The sequence below is a fragment of the Scyliorhinus canicula genome, chromosome 29, assembly GCF_902713615.1.
Source record: "Scyliorhinus canicula chromosome 29, sScyCan1.1, whole genome shotgun sequence".
NCBI lineage: Eukaryota > Metazoa > Chordata > Chondrichthyes > Carcharhiniformes > Scyliorhinidae > Scyliorhinus > Scyliorhinus canicula.
Genome location: NC_052174.1, coordinates 8708634 through 8732373, shown reverse-complemented (window position 1 = coordinate 8732373; position 23740 = coordinate 8708634). Strand labels below are relative to the sequence as shown.

The following is a 23740-nucleotide window of genomic DNA, read 5'->3' as shown; positions in this document are numbered from 1 at the left end:
GGGGTGCGGGTCTGCACCTTTCCAATGGTTATGCTTAAGTGTCTCCCTTCCCACTCCTTCAGAGTAATTACCAACGCAAAAACAGCGCAGAACCATCTCGAGTGAGCTATTTAAATCACTGCTGTCGGATAGTTCCCAGCCCGCCGTTATTGTCCAGGGGGACGTTATCCCGGCTGGTCGGGTCCCAGGTAAACCCGTTTCCCTGGGAAGGGCTCGGGGGGCGGGGGGGGGAATTCCCCAGGACTCCCCATGGCATCGTGACTGAGTTTATTCACAGCTCCAGTCCCATGAGCACAGGGCCATCTACTGGTGGGCAGAGAGAACAACGTAACTGGGGTCCGGTGGGGGGGGGGGGGGGGGGGGGGGCTACAGTGGGGTTCGAAAGACTTGCCCTTTATCTTTCATTTCAGGAAATAGAGGCGTCGCTGGCTGGGCCCAGTGCTTGCTGCCCATCCCTAATTGCCCCTTGAGAAGGTGAGGCGGCGTCTTGAGCCGCTGCAGTACCACGGGGGGGGGGGGGGGGGGGGTAGGTGCACCCACCGTGCTGTCGGAGTTCCAGGCTCTAACCGCTACAAGTCGCCACTGGTGAATTCGTCAGAAAGGCACAGGAAGAGAAGGGCAGCACGGGGGCGCAGTGGTTAGCACTGCTGCCTCACGGCGCCGAGGTCCCAGGTTCGATCCCAGCTCGCTGTCCGTGTGGAGTTTGCACATTCTCCCCAGTGTCTGCGTGGGTTTCGCCCCCCCGCCACCCAAATGATGTGCAGGGTAGGTGGATTGGCCGCGCTAAACCCGTATGAGTAGGTTCTTCCCGGAGGTGGAGGATAGATGTGAACGGTGCCAAGGAGGCCCGGCCAACCACGCCCACATGTTCTGGTCTTGCCCCAGACTTGTGGATTACTGGACAGCCTTCTTCGAGGCAATGTCCAAAGTAGTGGGGGTGAGGGTGGAGCCATGCCCGAAAGTGGCGGTCTTCGGGGTTTCAGACCAGCCAGATCTATTCCTGGGGAGGAGGGCGGACGCCCTTGCCTTTGCCTACCCTGATCGCCCGCCGTAGAATCCTGTTTGGCTGGCGGTCAGCAGCACCACCCAGAGCTGCAGACTGGCTGTCCGACCTCTCGGAATCTCTCCAAATGGAGAAAATCAAATCCGCCATCCGAGGGTCAGACGACGGCTTCCACAGAACGTGGGAGCCATTCACCCGACTGTTCCGGGGCCTGTTTGTGGCCAACGTACAAGAGGCAGAATAGCCAGGTAGCCAAGAATCAGGGGAAAGTAGTCAAGGCGGGGAGAGAGGGATAGACCGGGAGTGGTGGGGGGTGGGGACAGCTAAACCTAAGAGGAAAAGAAAGGTGAACCACGGGAGGGGGTGAAATGAAGAGACAGGGAACAATAGAGGAGAACCAGGGAGGTTGGGGGGGGAATGACAGCAGGAAGGAGGGCACGGGATACAATAACAAACTTGGCTTCTCCAGGAACAGGCTGTGCGTCGGTGGTGGAGGGAGTGAATGTTTGTGGAAGGGGGAGCCAATCAAGCGGGGCTGCTTTGTCCTGGATGGTGTTGAGCTTCTTGAGTGTTGTTGGAGCTGCGCTCATCCAGGCAAGTGGAGAGTATTCCATCGCACTCCTGACTTGTGCCTTGTAGATGGTGGACAGGCTTTGGGGGGGTCAGGAGGTGAGTTACTCTCCGCAGGATTCCCAGCCTCTGACCTGCCCTGGTAGCCACAGTATTAATGTGGCTGGGTCCAGTTCAGTTTCTGATCAATGGTAACCCCCAGGATGTGGGGGATTCAGCGACGGTGATGCCATTGACTGTCAAGGGGGCGATGGTTAGATCCTCTCTTCTGAAGTTGGTCATTCCCTGGCTCGTGTGGCACAAATGTAACTTGCCACCCCAAGCCTGGATATTGTCCAGGTCTTGCTGCATTTGGAAAGAAGAGGAGTGCGAGTGCTTTGTGTCTTTTATAGTGGGAAACCAGCCCCAAGTGTCCTGCCTGGTGATTGGTTATGTCCTGTTCTCTGTGTTCATTAGCTGCCTGTCTGTATCTCATTATGTGCCTATCTGCATATTATGACAGTGCGCGAACACACGACACTGGAAGAGGTGGCCACAAAAGTGTGTTCAGGGGTCGATTTTCTTTTTTTTTTAATGGAGTGAAAATAAAAGAGGGAAGAGAAAGTGGTCACGGAGAGATTTGCAGAGATGGACTCGCAGAACTTGGGGCCCCTGGCAGGAGGAGGCCACAGGGTCACAAGGGAACGGTTAAAAGACTATTTGAGAAATGTACAGATCTCAGGAGGGTGGAGGAACTGAGAGAGCTTGGGGGGGGGGGAATGAGAGATTGGTCTCGATGGCCAATATTTATCCTTCAACCAACAATTCGCTCAAAAAAAAAATCCCCGACCTTATCATTGTGTCATCGCTTTTTGTGGGATCTTGCTATGCAGAAATTGGCTGGGGCTTCACCGACTTTGCAATAGTGACTGATTCATCGAGTATAAAAGAAAAGGGACATCTTTCATGTGAATTAAGTGGGCTTAAGAAATGAAAGACCCATCTTCAAATCTCGGATCGTTAACCAGTGCTCCATTAAATGGTTAGCACTGTCGTTTCACAGCTCCAGGGTCCCAGGTTCGATTCCCGGCTGGGTCACTGTCTGTGCGGAGTCTGCACATCCTCCCCGTGTGTGCGTGGGTTTCCTCCGGGTGCTCCGGTTTCCTCCCACAGTCCAAAGATGTGTAGGTTAGGGTGGGTTGGCCGTGATAAATTGCCCTCAAGTGTCCAAAAATAGTTAGGTGGGGTTACAGGGATAGGGAGGTGTGGGGGATAGGATGGAGGCGTGGGCTTGGGTAGGATGCTCTTCCCAAGGGCCGGTGCAGACTCGATGGGCCGAATGGCCTTCTGCACTGTATATTCTATGATCGTAGAGGGCAGCACAGTGGTTAGCACTACTGCTTCACAGCATCGAGGACCCAGGTTCGATCCCGGCTCTGGGTCACTGTCCGTGTGGAGTTTGCACATTCTCCCCCGTGCCTGCGTGGGTTTCGCCCCCCACACAACCCAAAGACGTGCAGGGTCAGCGAATTGGCCACAACTCCATTCCCTATTGGAACCAGGACTTCACCTGGAATCCCAGTACAATAACTAGCAGTTTATCTACACTGACTGAGTATCGCTGGGGCAAATTCCTGGAACTCCCTCCCTAACAGCACAGGGGGTGTACCTACACCTCAAGGGCTACAGCGGCTCAAGGCAGCCGTTCACCCACCACCTTCTGAAGGGCAACTGGGGATGGGCAACAATTGTTCTATTTAGCAAACAAATATCTCAATGGGGGCAGGATAGAAAGCTTTGTCCGACACAACATCCCCCCCCCCCCCCCAACCCAACCCAACCCCGCTAAAACAAAAAGTTGGTCAGACACAGGAGATACCCACAGTTAAAAATGACTTCCATACTTGATAGAAATCCTTAACAAAACGAGAGGCATTTTCCTGTGAGCAAGAGAGAAAAAAAAAGAGACACTCGTCAGAATTCCCAGTTGTGACAATGCGGATATTGTAAAGCACAGGGTTAATGTAATGTTACTACTCCAGTCACTAGAGGGTGCCATTGTAGCCACCTGTGATGGCCACTTCCAGAATACAAAATGGATGTTTGCAAAGACTGTTGGGAAATATGGACAATGCTCAGAAAGCCAGCAGGCACAGAGTCTGGATGCCTATTGAGAAGGCAACTCCCAGACCAGACTGAAACTGTCGGTCAATTAGCATATTGATGGGCCATCTCCGGGAGCAAAGGAAGAACATTCAAGTAACCGATACCAAGGCGGACACCCCAGCTCCAGAAAGACACAAACAAAGCCAGGCCAACGGCCACCTAGGACACGCCCAGCCATCAGGGCACCCACCCCTTTATTGGTCAAGATCGATGACAGTGATCGAGAAGCGGTCCAATTAATCGGGGCCAAGTTCAAGCCCCGCCCAAAAGCGCGCGAAGCCTCCTTCGGGTATAAGAAGCCCCCGAGAGAGAATCGCTCTCTTGGACTCGGCTCTCGAAGCGGAGTGACCCGTCCACCAGCTGCACCAGAAGCAGTAAGTCCAAGGTCAACGCTCGCCATCAGACGGACGACCTTAGCTGTTCTCCTGTCACCTCTTCGTACCCAACAGCCTCAGAACCGAACAACGGCCATTGTTCCTCTGACTGAGTGGGCGCCCGAAGCTAAGTATAGGCGTTAGCGTTAGAGATAGTTTAGTTTGTGGTATTTTGTGCATGAGTAGATATTACTGTGTGTGTGAATAAATAGTATTGACTTTGAACTAACTAACTGGTGCATTGGTTGTTTATCAGTATTTGAACCTTGTGGCCGTATCGAAAGATACCTGGCGACTCTAAAACAAACATAATTAGGATCAAGGAAGGCGACCATATTGACCACTGTATTTAGAGCCAGATAAACAGAGCAACACCATAGAACAACCATATAAATATCACACATCAATACTAATACCAACAACAACTTATTGTCACGAGTAGGCTTCAATTAAGTTACCGTGAAAAGCCCCTAGTTGCCACATTCTGGCACCTGTTTGGGGAGGCTGGTACGGGAATTGAACCCGCGCTGCTGGCATTGTACTGTATTACAAGCCAGCGATTTAGCCCACTGTGCTAAACCAGAAATAAATTTTGGGGGGAATAAATTTGGAGAAACATTATTTGGGGGGGGGGGGGGGGGGGGAAGAGAGGAGAATAATTGTGGAAGGTAGCCAGCCTGAAGACGAGATAGTTTAGCCGATAGTTTAATATTGCTGAAATGTAATGCAATCTTTATTTAACTATGTAATGTAATCTTTACTTAACCAATTCCTTTGTAGTACGTTTGAATCTAATTCAGTGCAGTGTAATAAATTAGCTTCGTTTGTTAAACACTGCGTGCTGTTCTTGCTCAACACTACAACCTTCCCCATCCCGAAGAACAGAAACAAAGAACATAACACTGTTCAGTTAACAAAGGGAAAAAAATCACACGAGAGACAGCACAATGTGCAGAGCCAGAATCATGGAGCCATAGATATTTACAGCGTGGGAACAGGCCCTTCGGCCCAGCTGGTCTATGCTGTCCAGTTTCTATCACTAAGCTAGTCCCATATCCCTCTATACCCACCTTGCCCATGTAACTGTCTAACTGCTTTTTAAAGGAAAACATTGTGCCCGACTCTACCAATGCCTCTGGCAGCCCATTCCAAACCCTCACCACCCTGTGTGTGAAAACATTGCTCCTCTGGACCCCTTTGTCTCTCTCCCCTTAATCCCATGCCCTCTAGTTCTAGACTCCTCGACCTTTGGGTAAAGATGTTGACTATCTACCTTATCGATGCTCATTATTTATAGACCTCTATAAGATCACCCCTAAGCCTCCTACGTTCCAGGGGAAAGAAATCTCAGTCTATCCAGCCTCTCCTTATAACGTAGGCCTGGCAGCATCCTCGTAAATCTTTTCCACAATTTTTCTAGTTTAACAATATCCTTCCGATAATAGGGTGACCGGAACTGAACAGTATTCCGTATGAGGTCTCACCAATGCCTTCTACAACTTCAACAAGACGTCCCAACTCCTGTATTCAATATTCTGGCCAATAAAACCCAGCCGCCTTCACCACCCTGTCCACCTACCACTCCACCTTCAAGGAGCGAGGAACCTGTACCCCCGAGATCTTTGTTCTGTAACTCTCCCCAACTCCCTAACCATTAACTGAATAGGTCCTGCCCTGATTCGATCGACCAAAATGCATCGCCTCCAGTTTATCCAAATTAAACTCCATCTGCCATTCATCGTAACAAAAAGCCAAGTCCGGTTGGTTCTGCCGGAGCCCAGGGCCAGTCCCAAAGAACCTGGGCAGCGACGGAGGTCACAGGGGAAAGGGAGTCAGCCCAGCATTTCCCAATTGGTTGTGCGCAACTGCAGAATTCCCATCGTCCAGTTTATGGCCGGGGATCCAGTCTTGAGCGGATGATGATCAGCGCGTGTGCGCATGGGTACTGACACACTGCGCAAAATACTGCAGACGTCAGTGACTCGGAGGAAAGAACCGGGGGGGGGGGGGGGGGGGGGGGATGTAACTTCTCAGAAGGATAGGCAGCCGCAGGGGAGACGGGCGTGGGGAGTTTAACCCATTCAGGTCAAAATCGCCCACGAAACAGCAAATGAAAGCCAGTGAGTGGAGTGGTCAATAGCTGAAAGAGGTGGTTGTTGTGTTATGTATTCTGGGATAACACAGGCTGCAACTCGATGCAGCTTTGACCAAAAGATACTCCAGACTTTGAAGTAAGTTCAATGTGATTTATTGAACCGTTAGCACAGTTCTCTCCGAGTTCGACTCTCCTGCTAATCTTGCTATAGTAACTCAGTCTGACTAACCAGTCTGCTCTAAGCCACATGTGGTGGGTGTGATGCTTCTGATCTGCCCCTGCCCCACTCATTCTGCATGTCATGGTATCTCTGGTGCTCCCTCTAGTGGTTACTTAGTTGTAGTGCATTTACATTAACCCCTTGTGTATTTACAGTGATGCATATCACCAGTGGTAAATGGGTAAGGGCCTTTAACTTCATTAACACTCCTCTGGTCACCATCATCCATGAAAAGTAGTCAATCCAAACTCTGAACTCGCTCCATAGAGGCTGCCTGACCCAGGGAGTAGTCCCAACATTTGCTGTTTTTAATTAGTTTGGATCATCCAATCGGGGTCCACACAACAATTGCATTATTCCCTCAGTTGGGCAGCTACACAGCACACACTGGCTTCCAGCCACTGCACAGAAAGGAGGCCATTCGGCCCATCGAGTCTGCACCGACACTGAAAGAGCACCCTACCTAGGCCCACACCTCTACTATCCCTGTAACCTCGTAACCCTACTTTTGCACACTAAAGGGGCAATTTATCCTGGCCAATCCACCTAACCTGCACACCATTTGGACTGTGGGAGGAAACCGGAGCACCCGGAGGAAACCCACGCAGACACGGGGGGGGGGGGGGGGAGAACAGGCAGACTCCGCTCAGACAGGGACCCAAGGCGGGAATCGAACCCAGGTCCCTGGCGCTGTGAGGCAGCAGCGCTAACCACTGCCCCGTGTATCACCCCATCACGCTGGCTCTCTACAAGAGGGACTCTCCACCCGCAATATCCCTGCAGATCATTCTGTTTTGACACAAATTAGTATCTCCCCCCCCGCCCACCACTTATGGGCAGCACATTCCAGATCCTAACCCCTTGCTGGCTGACCGGTTTCTCTCAGTCTTTGTTGCTTCTTTAGCCAATCACCTCAAAATCGGTGTCGCTCAACCCTTCCGCCAATGGGAACCGTTTCTCCCCCTAGTCACACTCTGTTCCTGATCATTTCTCCCCCCCCCCCCCACCCCTCACCCCACCCCTCACAACCTCAATCAAATTTCCTCGCCACTTCCATCCAACTCCACAATGCCCAGAATCACTCATCAATCTGGTCTTCACACCCTTCCTAAAAAGGGGGCCCATCAATCCCTATCCCATGGAGAGATTCAAACCAGCGTCCCCCAGATTAACCTGGGGCCTCTGGGTTATTAGTCCAGTGACATTGCTGCCATCGCCCCTTCACTTGCCCCCTCTAACCCTCTTTCTTCTGCCGCCCTTACTCCCAAAGCGACAAGACTATTGTGGTCATTAGAGACCATTATTTTGGACTGGCTGCAAAGTCACATTAAGAGCTGTGGAAAAGTCAATGCGCTCCCGCTCCAGCAGTTCAATCCCAGTTGAGAACTGGGGTGGTGGGTGGAGGAAGTGACACGGGGTCCAACTGGGGTGGTGGGTGGAGGAAGTGACACGGGGTCCAGAGAGTCACCTGCCCGTCTGCATCGACTCTCACAAACTTCTACAGATGTGCGATAGAGAGCATCCTATCTGGCTGCATCACAGCTTGGGTATGGCAACTGCTCGGCCCAAGATCGCAAGAAACTGCAGAGTGTGGTGAACTCAGCCCAACGCATCACACAAGCTTGCCACCCTCACATTGATTCTGTCTACACCTCCCGCTGCCTCAGGAAGGCAGACAGCATTGTCAGAGACACCTCCCACCGAGGCTTTACCCTCTTCCAGACCCTTCCATCAGGCAGATGGTACAGAAATCTGAAGACGCACACATCCAGACATAGGAACAGTTTCTTCCCCACAGCTACCAGACTCCTCAACGACTCCCCCCTCAGACTGATCTGTTCCCTGTAAGAACACTATTCACGACGCCCTATGCTGCTCTTGCTCATGTATTTGCTTTGTTTGGCCCCTTGTTCCACACTGTAGCCAATCACTGTATTGTCGATGTACCATTTGTCAATGTTCTGTCGATTATTCCTGGTGTACGTTCCTCAGCCGCAGAAAAATACTTTTCACTGAACTTCGGTACATGACAATAAATCAAATCAAAGGTTTCACACAGATACAATTCAACAACTTACCTTCAATGCTGGTTAGATAGAGCAGCCATGCACCTGGACTCCAGGACGTACCCACATTGACCCAGATACCAGCCAGCAATGGTCCCAGATTGGGTAGTTCCACAGCCGCCCTCTAGTTGGCGACCAAGCTATATTTAGTCACCTGCAACGCCGCTTCTCTGGATGGGAATGTAACAGGATACAGAAAAAGAGAGAGAGAAGAGAGAGAGAGAGAGAGAGAGAGAGAGAAAAGAGAGAGAGAGAGAGAGAGAAAAAGAGAGAGAGAGAGAGAGAGAGAGAAAAGAAAGAGAGAGAGAGAGAAAGAGAGAGAGAAAAAGAGAGAGAGAAAAAGAGAGAGAGAAAAAGAGAGAGAAGAAAAGAGAGAGAAAGAAAGAGAGAGAAAGAAAGAGAGAGAAAGAAGAGAGAGAAAGAAAGAGAGAGAGAGAAAAAGAGAGAGAGAGAGAGAAAGAGAGAGAGAGAGAAAGAGAGGGAGAGAAAGAGAATTGGTTTCCCTCGCTCGATTCAATGTTTGTTATTGGTCACCCCCCTCTCCTGTACATCCACCTAACTGGCCGATCCTTCTGACAGCCATTGGCTACCGTGTACACCGTCAGCAAGATGCACTGCAGTAGCTCCGAGCTCCTTAGCGCCACGGCCTCTACTGTCTCAAAGGTGGAAGGCAACAGACAAACGGGAGCACCCACCTCCTACACTCTCTACCCCTCCGCCCCCCCCCCCCCCCCAAACCAAGCCACCCCACCAACCCAACTGGGAAACATTAGCCATTCCTAACTGTCGCCGGGTCAAAATCCCGAACTTGGCAACAGCGCTGTGGGCGTGCCTACACCACGTGGATTGCGGAGTGGTTCAAGGTGGAACCGTGGCTCGTTCCATTAAGGAAACGCAAAAAAAAAAGTCAGAACATCTCACATCAGAGTGCGTCAGGGAGAGAACCCTGAAAGTACAACTTTTGGGGGAGGGCTGGTACTTCCCAGTCTCAACACCAGGGTGCGCTGCTGCAGGTGCCAAGGAGCACCTCTCAAGTTGGATAGTATCAGATCTAAACCTGCCGTAACTCTAGACTTGGGCCCAGTCATAGAACATACAGTGCACAAGGAGGCCATTCGGTCCATTGAGTCTGCATCGGCCCACTTAAGCCCTCACTTCCTCCCTGTAACCCAATAACCCCATCTAATCTTTGGACACTAAGGGGCAATTTAGCACGGCCAATCCACCCTAACCTGCACGTCTTTGGACCGTGGGAGGAAACCGGAGCACCCGGAGGAAACCCACGCACACACGGGGAGGACGTGCAGGCTCCGCACAGACAGTGACCCAAGCCGGGAATCGAACCTGGGACCCTGGTGCTGTGAGGCCACAGTGCGAACCACCGTGCTGCCCAGTCAGTTAGTCAGACCATGGGCCAGCTACAATCTGAGCGAATGTAGAGGGGCTGAATGGCCTCTCGCTCCCTCAATACATCCGGAAACGATTGCCCAGCCAGGAGACGGTGGCAGGGGCTATGCCACAGGACTGGCAATCCAGAGGCCTCCGAGCGAGGGACACGGGTTCAAATCCCACTGCACTGGTGGAATTTTAATTCAATTTTTTAAACAAAACCTGGAATGTAAAGTTGGTCACAGCCATGGTGAACTGAATAAATATCGATTGCCCTATCCCTTTTAAAGGGCAGCACGGTGGCACAGTGGGTTAGCTCTGCTGCCTCACGGCACCGAGGTCCCAGGTTCGATCCCGGCTCTGGGTCACTGTCCATGTGGAGTTTGCACATTCTCCCCGTGGGTCTCGCCCCCACAACCTAAAAATGTGCAGCTGTAGGTGGATCGGCCAGGCTAAATTGCCCCTTAAATTGGAAACAATTAATTGGGTACTCTTAAATTTATTTTTAAACATCAATACCCCTTTGAGGGAGGGAAATCTGCCGGCCTGACCAGAGCCGGGCCTACAGGGGACCCCAGAGCCCCACAGCGATGTGGTCAACTCTTTAACTGCCCCTCCTGATTAGCAGAGCGAGACCCACTCAGCTCCAGGGCAGTTAGGGGGTGGGCAACAAGTGTAGGCCTCGCGTGACCGGTGCGAAAAAACTCCCCCGTCACATTCAGGAGGGGGCCAGTCAGAACAACGACTCCAGGTTACCATGGTGACTGCAGTCAAGGCCGAAGGAAAAAGGGTCTCCGAGGCGGACAACAGAACGATGTCCGACGCAGGGCGCCATTCTCCTCCCTCCTTACTTCAAAACTGGCTGCGGATGTCTTTTCAAAAAAAAAAAGATTCTCTCTCTCCTGATGCAGAGATTAGGCCAACGTTTATATTCCATCCCTAGATCCCCTCAAAAAGGTGGAGGAGCTGCCATTTCTGACCTCCGTAATCCACATGGTGTAGATATGGTGTCAATACACCCACTGTGCTGTTAGGGAGGGAGTTCCAGGATTTTGCCCCCAGCGACAGTGAAGGAACGGCCGATATATTTCCCAGTCGGGGTGGGGAGTGACTGGGAGGGGAACCTCCAGGTGGTGGGGTTCCCAGGTATCTGCTGCTCTTGTCCTTCTAGATGGTAGAGGCCGTGGGTTTGGAAGGTGCTGCCCGAGGAGCCTTGGTGAGTTGCTGCGGGGCATCTTGTAGACGGTACACGCGGCTGCCCGTGCGTCGATGGTAGAGGGAGCGCGAGTGTCGAAAGGTGGTGGTGGGGGTGCCAGCTCGGAAGGGCTGTCCTATCCTGGACTCGCGTGCCTGTGGACAAAGGCCTCAGCTCCTCAGGGACAAGCCCACCCACCCATCCACCTCAAAATCAAATCAAGGTCACCACAACGCAAGGCCCGATCCCCGAGAGAAAAAGCTCAAAACCTCAGGATAAATATCGTGTAACCATTTTAATAAGTTAGACCTGCCCCTCCCCTCCCACCCACCCCCGCAGAAAATGTCTTTCAAATCCCAATTACACAATCTATTCCATTAAAGTCCCACCGTCTCTGTTAAATATAAATAATGGCAAAACGAACGAGTCCTTTCAAAAAGTGTCTCTCAGGCAAGTCCCTGCTTTCAATACAAGTTGGTCGTGTTAAGCGGTCAAAAGATTCAAAGGCCTGCAGCTTTGGCGTGTCCAAGGGGGGGGGGGGGGGGGCCCACCCTCTTTACAGGTCAGTGCAGGTGACTGGAGTAAGGCCGTGGATCAGTAGAGTAGGCCCCAGGCCTTCTGTGAGGATGTCCAATTGCTCCAGGTAGCGCCGGAAGCGGGCGGGGTCAGCGGGCGGCCGCGGCAGGTAGAGGAACCGGACGCCCGTGTGGAAGCCTTGCTCCAGCACCATCTGGTTGGCGGCCTGCAGGTACTCGCCGGAGATGAGGTCCGAGTCGACGCGGCTGGGGGGGGCGGCCGCCTCGCGCTCCCCCTCCTCCCGGCCGGACCGCCGGCTCTGCCAGTGCAAGGCAAGCACGTCGTCCCAGGTGACGATCTTGATGGTGGCCTTGATGCGCAGCTTGTCCAGCAGCTCCCGCAGCTTCTCCTCCTTCTTGACCCAGCTGTCGTCGCCGGACTCGATGCACAGGAAGATGCGCAGCCGGGCTCCCTTCCAGGAGGCCACCATGGTGAGGACGCACGCCATCTGCAGCAGGAAGAGGCTGCACATGTCCACGTAGTTGGTGCTGTCGGGCCGCAGGAGGTTGAGGGGCCAGACGTCAATGGACACCCGCTCCAGCCGCTTCTTGCCAAACAGGTCCTTCTTGTTCATGGCGAAGAAGTAGCGGGCCAGGCATACGTTTTTCTGCATCTTGAGGGCATCCGAGACAATGGAGACGTACTCCACCTCCGACAGGCTCTTGCTGGTCTCGCCGTCGCGGACCGGTGGGAAATGCGCTTGCAAAGAGGCCGTGTCCACGCCAAAGTGATCGTTCTCCTTGGCGTCTCTGAAGACCGGGTCGGACAGGAAGTAGTCTTCGGGCACGCAGTGGTCGTAGAAACCCAGGACCAGCGTGTTGGGCTTCATACCCCCTGTGTGACAAGGACACCAAAAAAAAAAAAAAAAGAGTCAGTTAACCCCACCCTGCAAATCATCCACAGGGCCGTCCAATTCTTGCCTGGTGGCCAACACTAATTGGCCAGAAATAGGACGCATTCAGCTTCCTCTGGACCAAAGGTTTCATAGAACATAGAACAGTACAGCACAGAACAGGCCCTTCGGCCCTCGATGTTGTGCCGAGCAATGATCACCCTACTCAAACCCACGTATCCACCCTATACCCGTAACCCAACAACCCCCCCCCTTAACCTTACTTTTAGGACACTACGGGCAATTTAGCATGGCCAATCCACCTAACCCGCACATCTTTGGACTGTGGGAGGAAACCGGAGCACCCGGAGGAAACCCACGCACACAGGGGGAGGACGTGCAGACTCCGCACAGACAGTGACCCAGCCGGGAATCGAACCTGGGACCCTGGAGCTGTGAAGCATTTATGCTAACCACCATGCTACCGTGCTGCCTTTCCTCAACACCCACTTCATAGAACCCCGGGAGAGGCCATTCAGCCCATCATATTGGCACCAGCTCTATAGAGCTCTCCATAGAATCCGTACAGTGCAGGAGGTCGTTCTGCCCCTTGAGATTGCACTGCCCCTCTGAGAGGGCACCCCAGCTAGGCCCACTCCCCCACCACGATCCCACCTAACACTACACTTGGGGAGTACAGTGTTCAATTCTGGTCACCACACTACCAGAAGGATGTGGAGGCTTTAAGAGAGGGTGCAGAAGAGATTTACCAGGATGTTGCCCGGTATGGAGGGCATTAGCTGTGAGGAGCGGTTGAATAAACTCTGTTCTCACTGGAACGACGGAGGTTGAGGGGCGACCTGATAGAGGTCTACAAAATTATGGGGCATGGACAGAGTGGATCGTCAGAGGCTTTTCCCCAGGGTAGAGGGGTCAATTACTAGGGGCCATAGGTTTAAGGTGCGAGGGGCAAGGCTTAGAGGAGATGTGCGAGGCAAGTTTTTTTTTTACACAGAGGGTAGTGGGTGCCTGGAACTCGCTGCCGGAGGTGGAAGCTGGGACGATAGTGACATTTAAGGGGCATCTTGGGAAATACATGAATAGGATGGGAATAGAGGGATACGGACCCAGGAAGTGTCAGAAGATTTGAGTTTAGACGGGCAGCATGGTCGGCACGGGCTTGGAGGGCCGAAGGGCCTGTTCTTTGTTCTAACCTGCACATCTTTGGACTTGTGGGAGGAAACCGGAGCACCCGGAGGAAACCCACGCAGACACGGGGGAGAACGTGCAGACTCCGCACAGAGAGTGACCCAGCGGGGAATCGAACCCGGGTCCCTCGCACCGTGAGGGAGCAGTGCTAACCCACCGTTCCATCACTCGAGTGGTTTGCTCCAAGTGTCTGTCCAATTGCAGTTTCAAAACCACTCAAATTTGTGCAACCCATCAGGCTGCCTCTGGCTTTACACACCCATTGTCGTCGGCAGTGGAAATATTCACCTCATTTACCCTTCAAAACGTTTTGAAAAGTTTAAAGACGGAGAGGAGTTTAGGTTTCCCCTTGGGCGATCACGAGGGGAGGTTAAAAGGGGCCAGGATATAGATTAGTCAAGATCCAACTCTAAAGGCATAGCAGGCTTGAGGGGCTGAATGGCCATCTGCTATCCCCAACACCTCAACTGAAGAGTGGTTACAGGTCAGAAGGATACCATTCAACCCTTCGATATTCAGCTGGTACAAGGTCTCTACAAATAACTCAACTAATCTCCACCATTTCACCATAGTCCCACATATATTTGAAAAGAAATGAAAATGGCTTATTGTCACGAGTAGGCTTCAAATGTAGTTACTGTGAAAAGCCCCTAGTCGCCACATTCCGGCGCCTGTTCGGGGAGGCTGGTACGGGAATCAGACAGTGCTGCTGGCCAGCTTTCAAAGCCAGCGATTTAGCCCAGTGTGCTAAACCAGCCTATTTGCTTCGAACCACGACAGACCATACTGGCCGTTAATCTGCCCCGACAGTAACCCTCGACCATATTTGTGACCGGGCCCTGGCGGAAAGGGTGTTCGCTGGGACTACCGAGACCCTCCATACCCAGTGGGACTTCAATCAACCCCGGAAACCATCAAAACAGAATGTTATTGGACGTTTTCTTTGATGCAGCTGCCTTTTAAAAGGAACTAGTTTTAATGATCCCACGATTTAGTGATTGTTTATTTGGTTAACGCAAACAAGAGTGTACTGCTGCCTCACGTCACCGAGGTCCCAGGTTCGATCCTGGCCCTGGGTCACTGCCCGTGTGGAGTTTGCACATTCTCCCCGTGTCTGCGTGGGTTTTGCCCCCACAACCCAAAGATGTGCCGGGAGGAGGATTGGCCAGTCTAAATTGGAAAAAATAATTGGCTACTTCAATTTTTAAATTTAGAGTACCCAATTCATTTTTCCCCAATTAAGGGGCAATTTATCCTGGCCAATCCCTGCACATCTTTGGGATGGATTGGGATTTGGATTGGGTTCGGAGATGGTTTCCTTATTTGAGTGGAAGTAAAGATAGCAGTTGAGGGTTACTCGGTCACTGTATTAATTAACATTGTTTAAGGGGCATGTTTAAGGGGTAATTTTAAACTACTTTCTTGTGTAATGTTAAAGATATTTTAATACTGTGTTAGTAATAGAGATTGTTTTAATTCAGCATATTCCTATTTTGTGTGAAATCTCTCCTGGAGCAAGAACAGGAAAGCGAACTCCAAGGCCACAATCACATCAGCCATGAATGACAGAGGGGCCGAATGGCCTCTTTTGTAACGTTTCACGACGTGCCTCAATCGCCAAACTGTCCAACATTCCATCTCTTTTGACACCAACGCCCAATCCTCCCGGGGTTAGAGCCGGATGGAGGGAGGGATGAAGCGGAGACGATCGAGAAGGTGGAGGGGTACCAGAGGGGCCGGGGATAGAAGTGAGAGAACGGGGCCGGCACGGACTGCCGGCCACCCGTCCGGGTACAGCGCCGACTCCGGTGATGCGGCTCTTACCAAGTCCCGTTATGCGGAGGAGGTGCTGGACTCCTTGGCGGACAGTGGGAGACAGAGTCAGATCCACGAAGGCCTTGACGTTTAACTTGTCCACCAGGCTGAGCCAGAAGTTGTACTGTGGCTGGATGGGGTCGGTCGGTTGAGAGTCTGTAAGGGAGACAAGACATCAAAACCCACTAGAGGACAACACTGGCACGCAGGCAAAATTCACCAAACTACGATCCTAACGATGCTACAAACATAAACCATTCTTGACCCAAGGAGAGAACTTTCAAGATCCAACATAGTGATATGGGGATAGGCAGACACTTGACCACAATCCTTAGAATTCTTAGTGCAGAAGAGGCCATTCAGCCCATCGACTCTGCACCGATCTGCCGAAAGATTACCCTACCGAGGCCTACACCCCCCCTCCCGCCATATCCCTGCAACTCCACCCAACCTCCACATCTTTGGATTGCGAGGGAGAAACCCACGCAGACACGGGGAGAACGTGCAAGCTCCATATACAAGAGACGGCCATTCACCCCCTTGATCCCACTCTGCCACCACCATTGGGGCTGAGCATATCGACCCCAATTCCACTGTCCTGCCCATTCTCCATAACCTCTCAACCCATTACCAACCTCTCCATTGCCTCAACGTCCCGACACTCTGGGCCTAAGTCCACAGATTCACAACCTTGGGAGAGCAGTTCCTCCTCATCTCTGCTTCCCCCTTAATCCTATTACCATGACCTCTCGTTCTAGATTGCTCCACAAGGGGAAACAGCCGCTCGACGTCTACTTTGTCATCTTTTATCATCTTGTATACCTCAATTAGATCCCTTAATTCTTCTCGAGTCGAGAGAGTTCAGACCTAAATTGCTCCAACGATGGATTACGGTAGAATGATGGGGCGTAGATTAATTTGTTCTTAATCTAGGACAAAAGTTCGGCACAACATCGTGGGCCGAAGGGCCTGTTCTGTGCTGTATTTTCTATGTGAGATCACAACTGGATCAACTGTGATCTTTTGTTAATTGGCAGAGAAGGCTTGAGGGGCCAAATGTCCTGCGCCTCTTTGGATTTTGGTAATTCCCCCCCCTCCTCTCTGACCCATTGGGCGAGTGTCGACCAACCTTCAGGGGAACGCCAAGGACCATCAACCACGATACAAGCTGCAAAGGGGGCCTAACGAGCCCTGGGAGTTGGCCAGCGGGTGCCTGCTCTAATCTCTCCCCACCGCTGAATGTATAGGGGCGAGGATGTTGGGTCTGAGAGTTTGGGGTGGGGAGGAGATGGGGTGTGGTGGCCGTTTTTTACGGCGAGCGGCGATTCTCCGCAGCCGATGGGCCGTTTTTTCACTGCAGCAAACACACCTGCTCACTGCCGGCGTAAAAACGGGCGCTGGATGCCCGTTTGGGGCGGGAGCACCATCGTTGTGCTCGGGAGGGGACAGGCCCGCGATCGGTGCCCACCGATCGTGCGTCCAAAAGGGACGCACTATTTCCCCTCCGCCGCCCGACAAGATCAAGAGGGAAAATGCGGAACCGCGCATGCGCGGGTTCCGTCAATGGCGTGATGATGTCACCCGCGCATGCGCGGGTTGGATCCGGCTTGGCACGTGGCCTTAACGACGGTCGTTAAGGCCGCGACTCCCGGGGTCCCGCTCCTAGCCCCAATTGTGGGGGGGAAATCGGTTCCTGGGAACGGGCGTGAAGGCTGCCGTGAAACACGGCCAGTTTCACGGCAGCCTTTACGACTCTCCGCATTTGCGGAGAATCTCGCCCCTCATCTCTGGATTCAATCTAGTCAACCTCCTCTGAACGGCCTCAAAACTATGCACAATACCCCTGGTGCGGTCTCATCAATGCCGTGTACATTTGCAGCAACACTGGCTAATTTTATATTCTGTTCCTTTAGCTATAAAGGCCAAAATTCCATTGATGTCTTACTGCAGTTATACGGGGCCTTGGAGAGACCACACCTGGAGTATTGTGAGCAGTTCTGGCCTCCCTGCCTCAGACAGGACGTACTTGCCACAGAGGGGGTTCAGCGGAGGTTCACCAGGCTTGGTTCGACTGGGCCTGTATTCTGGGGCTGCTTTAGCACACTGGGCTAAATCGCTGGCTTTTAAAGCAGACTAAGGCAGGCCAGCAGCACGGGTTCGATTCCCGTACCGGCCTCCCCGGACAGGCGCCGGAATGTGGCGACTAGGGGCTTTTCACAGTAACTTCATTGAAGCCTACTCGTGACAATAAGCCATTTTCGTTTCATTAACAACTCGGGTTTAGAAGGACGAGAGATCGGATTGAAATGTACAAAATTCTAAGAGGGCTCGACAGACTAGATGCAGGGATGACGTTTCCCCTGGATCACATTGAATGACAGTGCAGGCTCGAAGGGCTGAATGGCCCACTCCGATTTTGAGGACAGGGGGAAAAAAAAAAGAGAAAAAAAATGCGACCAAACAGAATTTTTCACCCCAGGACCCTTGGAAGGGGGGGGGGGGGGGGTCCCCACATTGAGAGGCCAAACCCATTCTCCACAGGCCCATAGTCAATATACATCAAAAATGCCAAGTCTTTGCATGGAACACACCACAACATTGAAGGGTCGCCTGGGCAGGCGAGTGGGCCATACGAGTGGTCCTCCATCGCAGGGGGGGCCACAAGATTGAAAATTGGGCTCGTTTGCTATCAATGACCCCATGAATAAGATTCAATACATTCATGTCGAGAGGGCTAGAATACAAGAACAGGGATGTACTTCTGAGGCTGTATCAGGCTCTGGTCAGACCCCATTTGGAGTATTGTGAGCAGTTTTGGGCTCCGTATCTAAGGAAGGATGTGCTGGGGCCTTGGAAAGGGTCCAGAGGAGGTTCACAAGAACGATCCCTGGAATGAAGAGCTTGTCGTATGAGGAACGGTTGAGGACTCTGGGTCTGTACTCGTTGGAGTTTAGAAGGATGAGGGGGGATCTTATTGAAACTTACAGGATACTGCGAGGCCTGGATAGAGTGGACGTGGAGAGGATGTTTCCACTTGTAGGAGAAACTAGAACCAGAGGGCACAGCCTCAGACTAAAGGGACATTCCTTTAAAACAGAGATAGATAGATAGATAGATAGATAGATAGATAGATAGATAGATAGATAGATAGATAGATAGATAGATAGAAAAATACAGCACAGAACAGGCCCTTCGGCCCACGATGTTGTGCCGAACTTTTGTCCTAGGTTAATCATAGAATTTTGGACACGAAGGGCAATTTATCATGGCCAATCCACCCAACCTGCACACCTTTGGATGAGGAGGAATTTCTTGAAATGGTGAATCTGTGTGGAACTCTTTGCCGCAGAAGGCTGTGGAGGCCAAATTACGGAGTGTCTTTAAGACAGAGATAGGCTCTTGATTAATAAGGGAATCAGGGGTTATCATAGAATTTACAGTGTAGAAGGAAGCCATTTGGCCCATCGAGTCTGCACCGGCTCTTGGAAAGAGCACCCTACTCAAGATCAACACCTCCACCCTATCCCCATAACCCAGTAACCCCGCCCAACACTAAGGGCAATTTTGGACACCAAGGGCAATTTTGGACACCAAGGGCAATTTATCATGGCCAATCCACCTAACCTGCACATCTTTGGACTGTGGGAGGAAACCGGAGCACCCGGAGGAAACCCACGCACACACGGGGAGGATGTGCAGACTCCGCACAGACAGTGACCCAAGCCGGGAATCGAACCTGGGACCCTGGAGCTGTGAAGCCATTGTGTTATCCACAATGCTACCGTGCTGCCCTGGGGAGAAGGCAGGAGAATGGAGATGAGAAACACCCGGTCAGCCATGATTGAATGGTGGAGCAGACTCAATGGGCCGAATGGCCTAATTCTGCTGGTGGTCTTAATGACTTCAGTCATTCCGGTAGGAAACAAAAACTACACGGATGGAAATAAGCGGAACGTGGCAACACTGCGCGTGGGCAGCGGTCAACAAAATGTCTCGTGGGGCTGCACGCCACTCCAGTCTGCCCTAATTTTAGATCTATAGCATTTGACTTTTGCAGAAGCATTTATGTTCCGTTGGAAAAAAAAAACACCAAGATGGACGAAGCTGTTGGGATTGCCCAAGGCATGCTGGGAATTGGCAGTAGGGCTTTTTGTGGCAACTCAGCCCAAGGAAGGTAGGCCTCAAAATGTTCCAGGTGCCGCCTCGGACCGACGCTGCCACCAACACCCCCCTTTCTCTCCTCCTCTTCCCCCCCACCCCTCCCCCCAAACAAGCCAGAGGCCATCTTACCGAGGTCCCCAATTGCCACGTGTCCCAACACGAAAAGCCCCCCCTTCTTCAGGTCATTGATGAAGCTGATGAGCTGAGCACTGGTCCGCGGATTGGCCACCATGAGCAGGATCTGAGGCCTCCAGAATTTGACGTGCTCTTTCCGAATGTCCAGCAGCAACAAATACTTCCTCACCTAGAGCGAGCAAACACACAAAAACTAATAAAACGCACAGTGGGCCGTTCCGTCCAGAGCGCCTGCCAGACTCATCAGATCAGTGAGCAAATCCTACTCCGGAGATTCGAGGCCTTAAACCTAGGCTGACATCCCCGGTGCAAACTCGGAGATGACGTTAAAGATGCCAAAACCGAGCTTCCCATGCTCGCCAATGGGAGAGTTGGCCCGTTCTGCCTCTTCCCACCCGGACATCGCTCCCGCAAAACCACCAGGGCTAATATTCGGTCCTCACTCAACGCAGATATCTGGTCGGTTTGAAATTAGGGGCAAGAATGGGCCATTCGGCCCTTCAAGCCTAGGCCATTCAGCCCCTCAAACCTGCTCCGCTATTCAATATCATCCTCGCCGATATCTTTGTTTCCCGAGCATCATTTTTCTGTCTGTCCCTCCCCAGAACCCCTCGTTTGTAGAGTACCCAATTCGTTTCCCCAATTAAGGGCCAATTTAGCATGGCCAATCCACCCATCCTGCAGATCTTTTGCGAACTCCCCACGGACAGTGACCCGGGGCCGGGATTGAACCCGGGTCCTCAGAGCGGTGAGGCAGCAGTGCTAACCACTGTGCCACCATAACCTCGATCAAAAATCTGGCAAACTCTAAACCTCTACATCTCCTCTAAATCTGGCCCCTCGCACCTTAAACCTATGCCCCCCTAGTAATTGACCCCTCTACCCTGGGGAAAAGCCTCTGACTATCCACTCTGTCTCTGCCCCTCAATTTTGTAGACCTCTATCAGGTCGCCCCTCAACCTCCGTCGTTCCAGTGAGAACAAACCGAGTTTATCCAACCTCTCCTCATAGCTAATGCCCTCCATACCAGGCAACATCCTGGTAAATCTCTTCTGCGCCCTCTCTAAAGCCTCCACATCCTTCTGGTAGTGTGACGACCAGAATTGAACACTATACTCCAAGTGTGGCCTAACTAAGGTTCTATACAGCTGCAACATGACTCGCCAATTCTTATACCCAATGCCCCGGCCAATGAAGGCAAGCATGCCGTATGCCTTCTTGACTACCTTCTCCACCTGTGTTGCCCCTTTCAGTGACCTGTACACCTAGATCTCCCTGACTGTCAATACTCTTGAGGGTTCTACCATTCACTGTATATTCCCCACCTGCATTAGACCTTCCAAAATGCATTACCTCACATTTGCCCGGATTAAACTCCATCTGCCATCTCTCCGCCCAAGTCTCCAAATGATCTAAATCCTGCTGTATCCTCCGACAGTCCTCATCGCTATCCGCAATTCCACCAACCTTTGTGTCGTCTGCAAACTTACTAATCAGGCCAGTTACATTTCCAGGGTGGCCCCTTTAATCTTACCCATTCTGCACAATAAGAGGAACAACCTTATCAAGTATCCTCAGGTCACCTCACATTCTTCTAAACGTCAATGGGTATCGGCCTACTCGACCTTTCCTCGCACGATCACCCCCCCCCCCTTCAACCCAGGCCCCAGTAAAGAGAACCTTCCCAGAATCCTCGTGAACCTTCCCAGAATCCTCGCACGATCGCCCCCTTCAACCCAGACCCCAGTAAAGCGAACCTTCCCAGAATCCTCGCACGATCACCCCCTTCAACCCAGGCCCCAGTAAAGCGAACATTCTCCGAATCCTCGCGAACCTTCCCAGAATCCTCGCACGATCGCCCCCTTCAACCCAGGTCCCAGTAAGCAACCCAGGTCCCAGTAAAGCAAACCTTCTCCGAATGGCTCCAAACACAACGATACCTTCCCCCCCCCCTCAATTAGGGAGACCAGAACGGTACCCCGGACGTGGAATCGCTGGGCCTTCGGGGAAGGTCGGCAGGCGCGCGCGCACTCACCTGGTGGAATATGAGGGCCTGGCTGATGTAGCCCCAGCTGCTGGTGGGGGACCGGTAGTGGATCACCACCAGCAGGATCAGCATGAGGACAATCCCACAGGCTGCGTAGGCCGGGTTGATCAGGAACATCATCACCAGGCAACCGACGATGCCCAGCAAACAGGTGTGCCAACTGAAGAGCTGGAAAGTGGGCCTGAGGGAAGAGAAGGACAAATGAGCCGGGGGGGTGGGAGGAAGGGTAGCAGGAATGAGGGAAAGGTGGAGAAGGGGGGGGGGGGTCCAATTCTTTCGCGGTGTGACAGGCAAGTTCAACATTCGTTGCCCCTGGAAACGGGTGGGTCGGCCATTTTGGAGGGGACAGTTGTGAGTCAGCCACATCGCAGTGTGGGTCTGGAGTCACGTGTAGGCCAGACCGGGGCAAGGACGGCGGATTTCCTTCACTTTAGGCGAACCAGATGGGTTTTTAAAACAACAATCGATGATCGTCGTCACGGTCGGCATTATCGAGACTCGCTTCATAATTCCCGATTTTTGGAATGGAATCCCTGGTGGGATGCAAACCCATGTCCCCCAGAAGCCTGGGGCCTCTGGATTACTAGCCCACCACACCCCATCTCCTCCCCACCCACCCCAAACTCAGACCCAACATCCTCGACCCTATACATTCAGCGGTGGGGAGAGATTCGAACAGGCACTCGCTGGCCAACTCCCAGGGCTCGTTAGGCCCCCTTTGCAGCTTGTATCGCGGTTGATGGTCCTTGGCGTTCCCCTGAAGGCTGGTCGACACTCACACAATGGGTCAGAGAGGAGGAGGGGGGAATTACCAAAATCCAAAGAGGCGCAGGACATTTGGCCCCTCAAGCCTTCTCTGCCAATTAACAAAAGATCACAGTTGATCCAGTTGTGATCTCACATAGAAAATACAGCACAGAACAGGCCCTTCGGCCCACGATGTTGTGCCGAACTTTTGCCCTAGGTCAAGAACAAATTAATCTACACCCCATCATTCTACTGTAACCCATGCACCTATCCAATAGCCGCTTGAAGGTCCCTAATGTTTCCGACTCAACTACTACCACAGGCAGTGCATTCCACGCCCCCTCTATTCTCTGGGTAAAGAACCTACCTCTGACATCCCCTCTATATCTTCCACCATCACCTTAAATTTATGTCCCTTTGTAATGGTTTGCTCTACCTGGGGAAAAAGTCTCTGACTGTCTACTCTATCTATTCCCCTGATCATCTTATAAACCTCTGTCAAGTGTCCTCTCATCCTTCTCCATTCTAATGAGAAAAGGCCTAGTTCCCTCTTGTTGTTGCCTGCCTCCCAAGACACTCAATTCTCGGCAAAATCAAGAGAAATCTGTCTAACTCGGTCCCAAATATATTGGATAACTGCAATACGTGGGTATCTGGAATAAGGAGGGGTAATTTGGTACAGGGAAATAGTTCTGGCCATGGTGCAAGAGGAGACAAAAGGACCCGCGCCTTTGTGGGCTGGATAGAGAGCAGTGTAGACGCAAGCATGGAGTTAGCAACTCGCTTGGGCGATGCTGGACCACACAACTTCCAGCTGCTTCACGAGACTGACTGAAGGTACAACAATAAGCACTACCCTGGGGAAAGGAGAATTGCAACCATCACCCCCCGACAGCCACCATCAAGATCAGGTTTGTCCAACCCGGTCACCGCCCGGGGCAGGGGACGGGACATATTTCAATGTTTCTCACTAGAGGGGCCGATGAGCAAATTTCAGAAAGGTGGTGGTTCTGGCGCAACAGTAAACTGAGCTGCGGGGTTGCAGAATTGCCGAGCAACAGATTGTTCAATTAGAGTGAGTGGGGGGGGGGGGGGGGGGGGGGGGGGGGGGGGGGGGAGCGAGAGAGAGAGGAGAGAGAGAGAGAGAGGGGGGAGCGGAGA

The 23740-nt window shown here is 52.3% G+C and overlaps 1 protein-coding gene across 1 annotated transcript in view; it reads right to left on the bottom strand.

Moving 5' to 3' along the window:
* Window positions 1-11393: 11393 nt before the first annotated feature.
* slc12a9 (solute carrier family 12 member 9) overlaps window positions 11394-23740 on the bottom strand; it is a 50909-nt gene continuing 38562 nt past the window's right edge. The window contains exons 10-13 of the mRNA XM_038786900.1: window positions 21821-22013; window positions 19780-19954; window positions 15499-15645; window positions 11394-12467 (exon numbers count right to left, since the gene is read on the bottom strand). Of these exons, the coding sequence (XP_038642828.1) occupies window positions 11614-12467; window positions 15499-15645; window positions 19780-19954; window positions 21821-22013 (1369 nt within the window). The 3' untranslated portion in view covers window positions 11394-11613. The remainder of the gene's footprint in view (window positions 12468-15498; window positions 15646-19779; window positions 19955-21820; window positions 22014-23740) is intronic.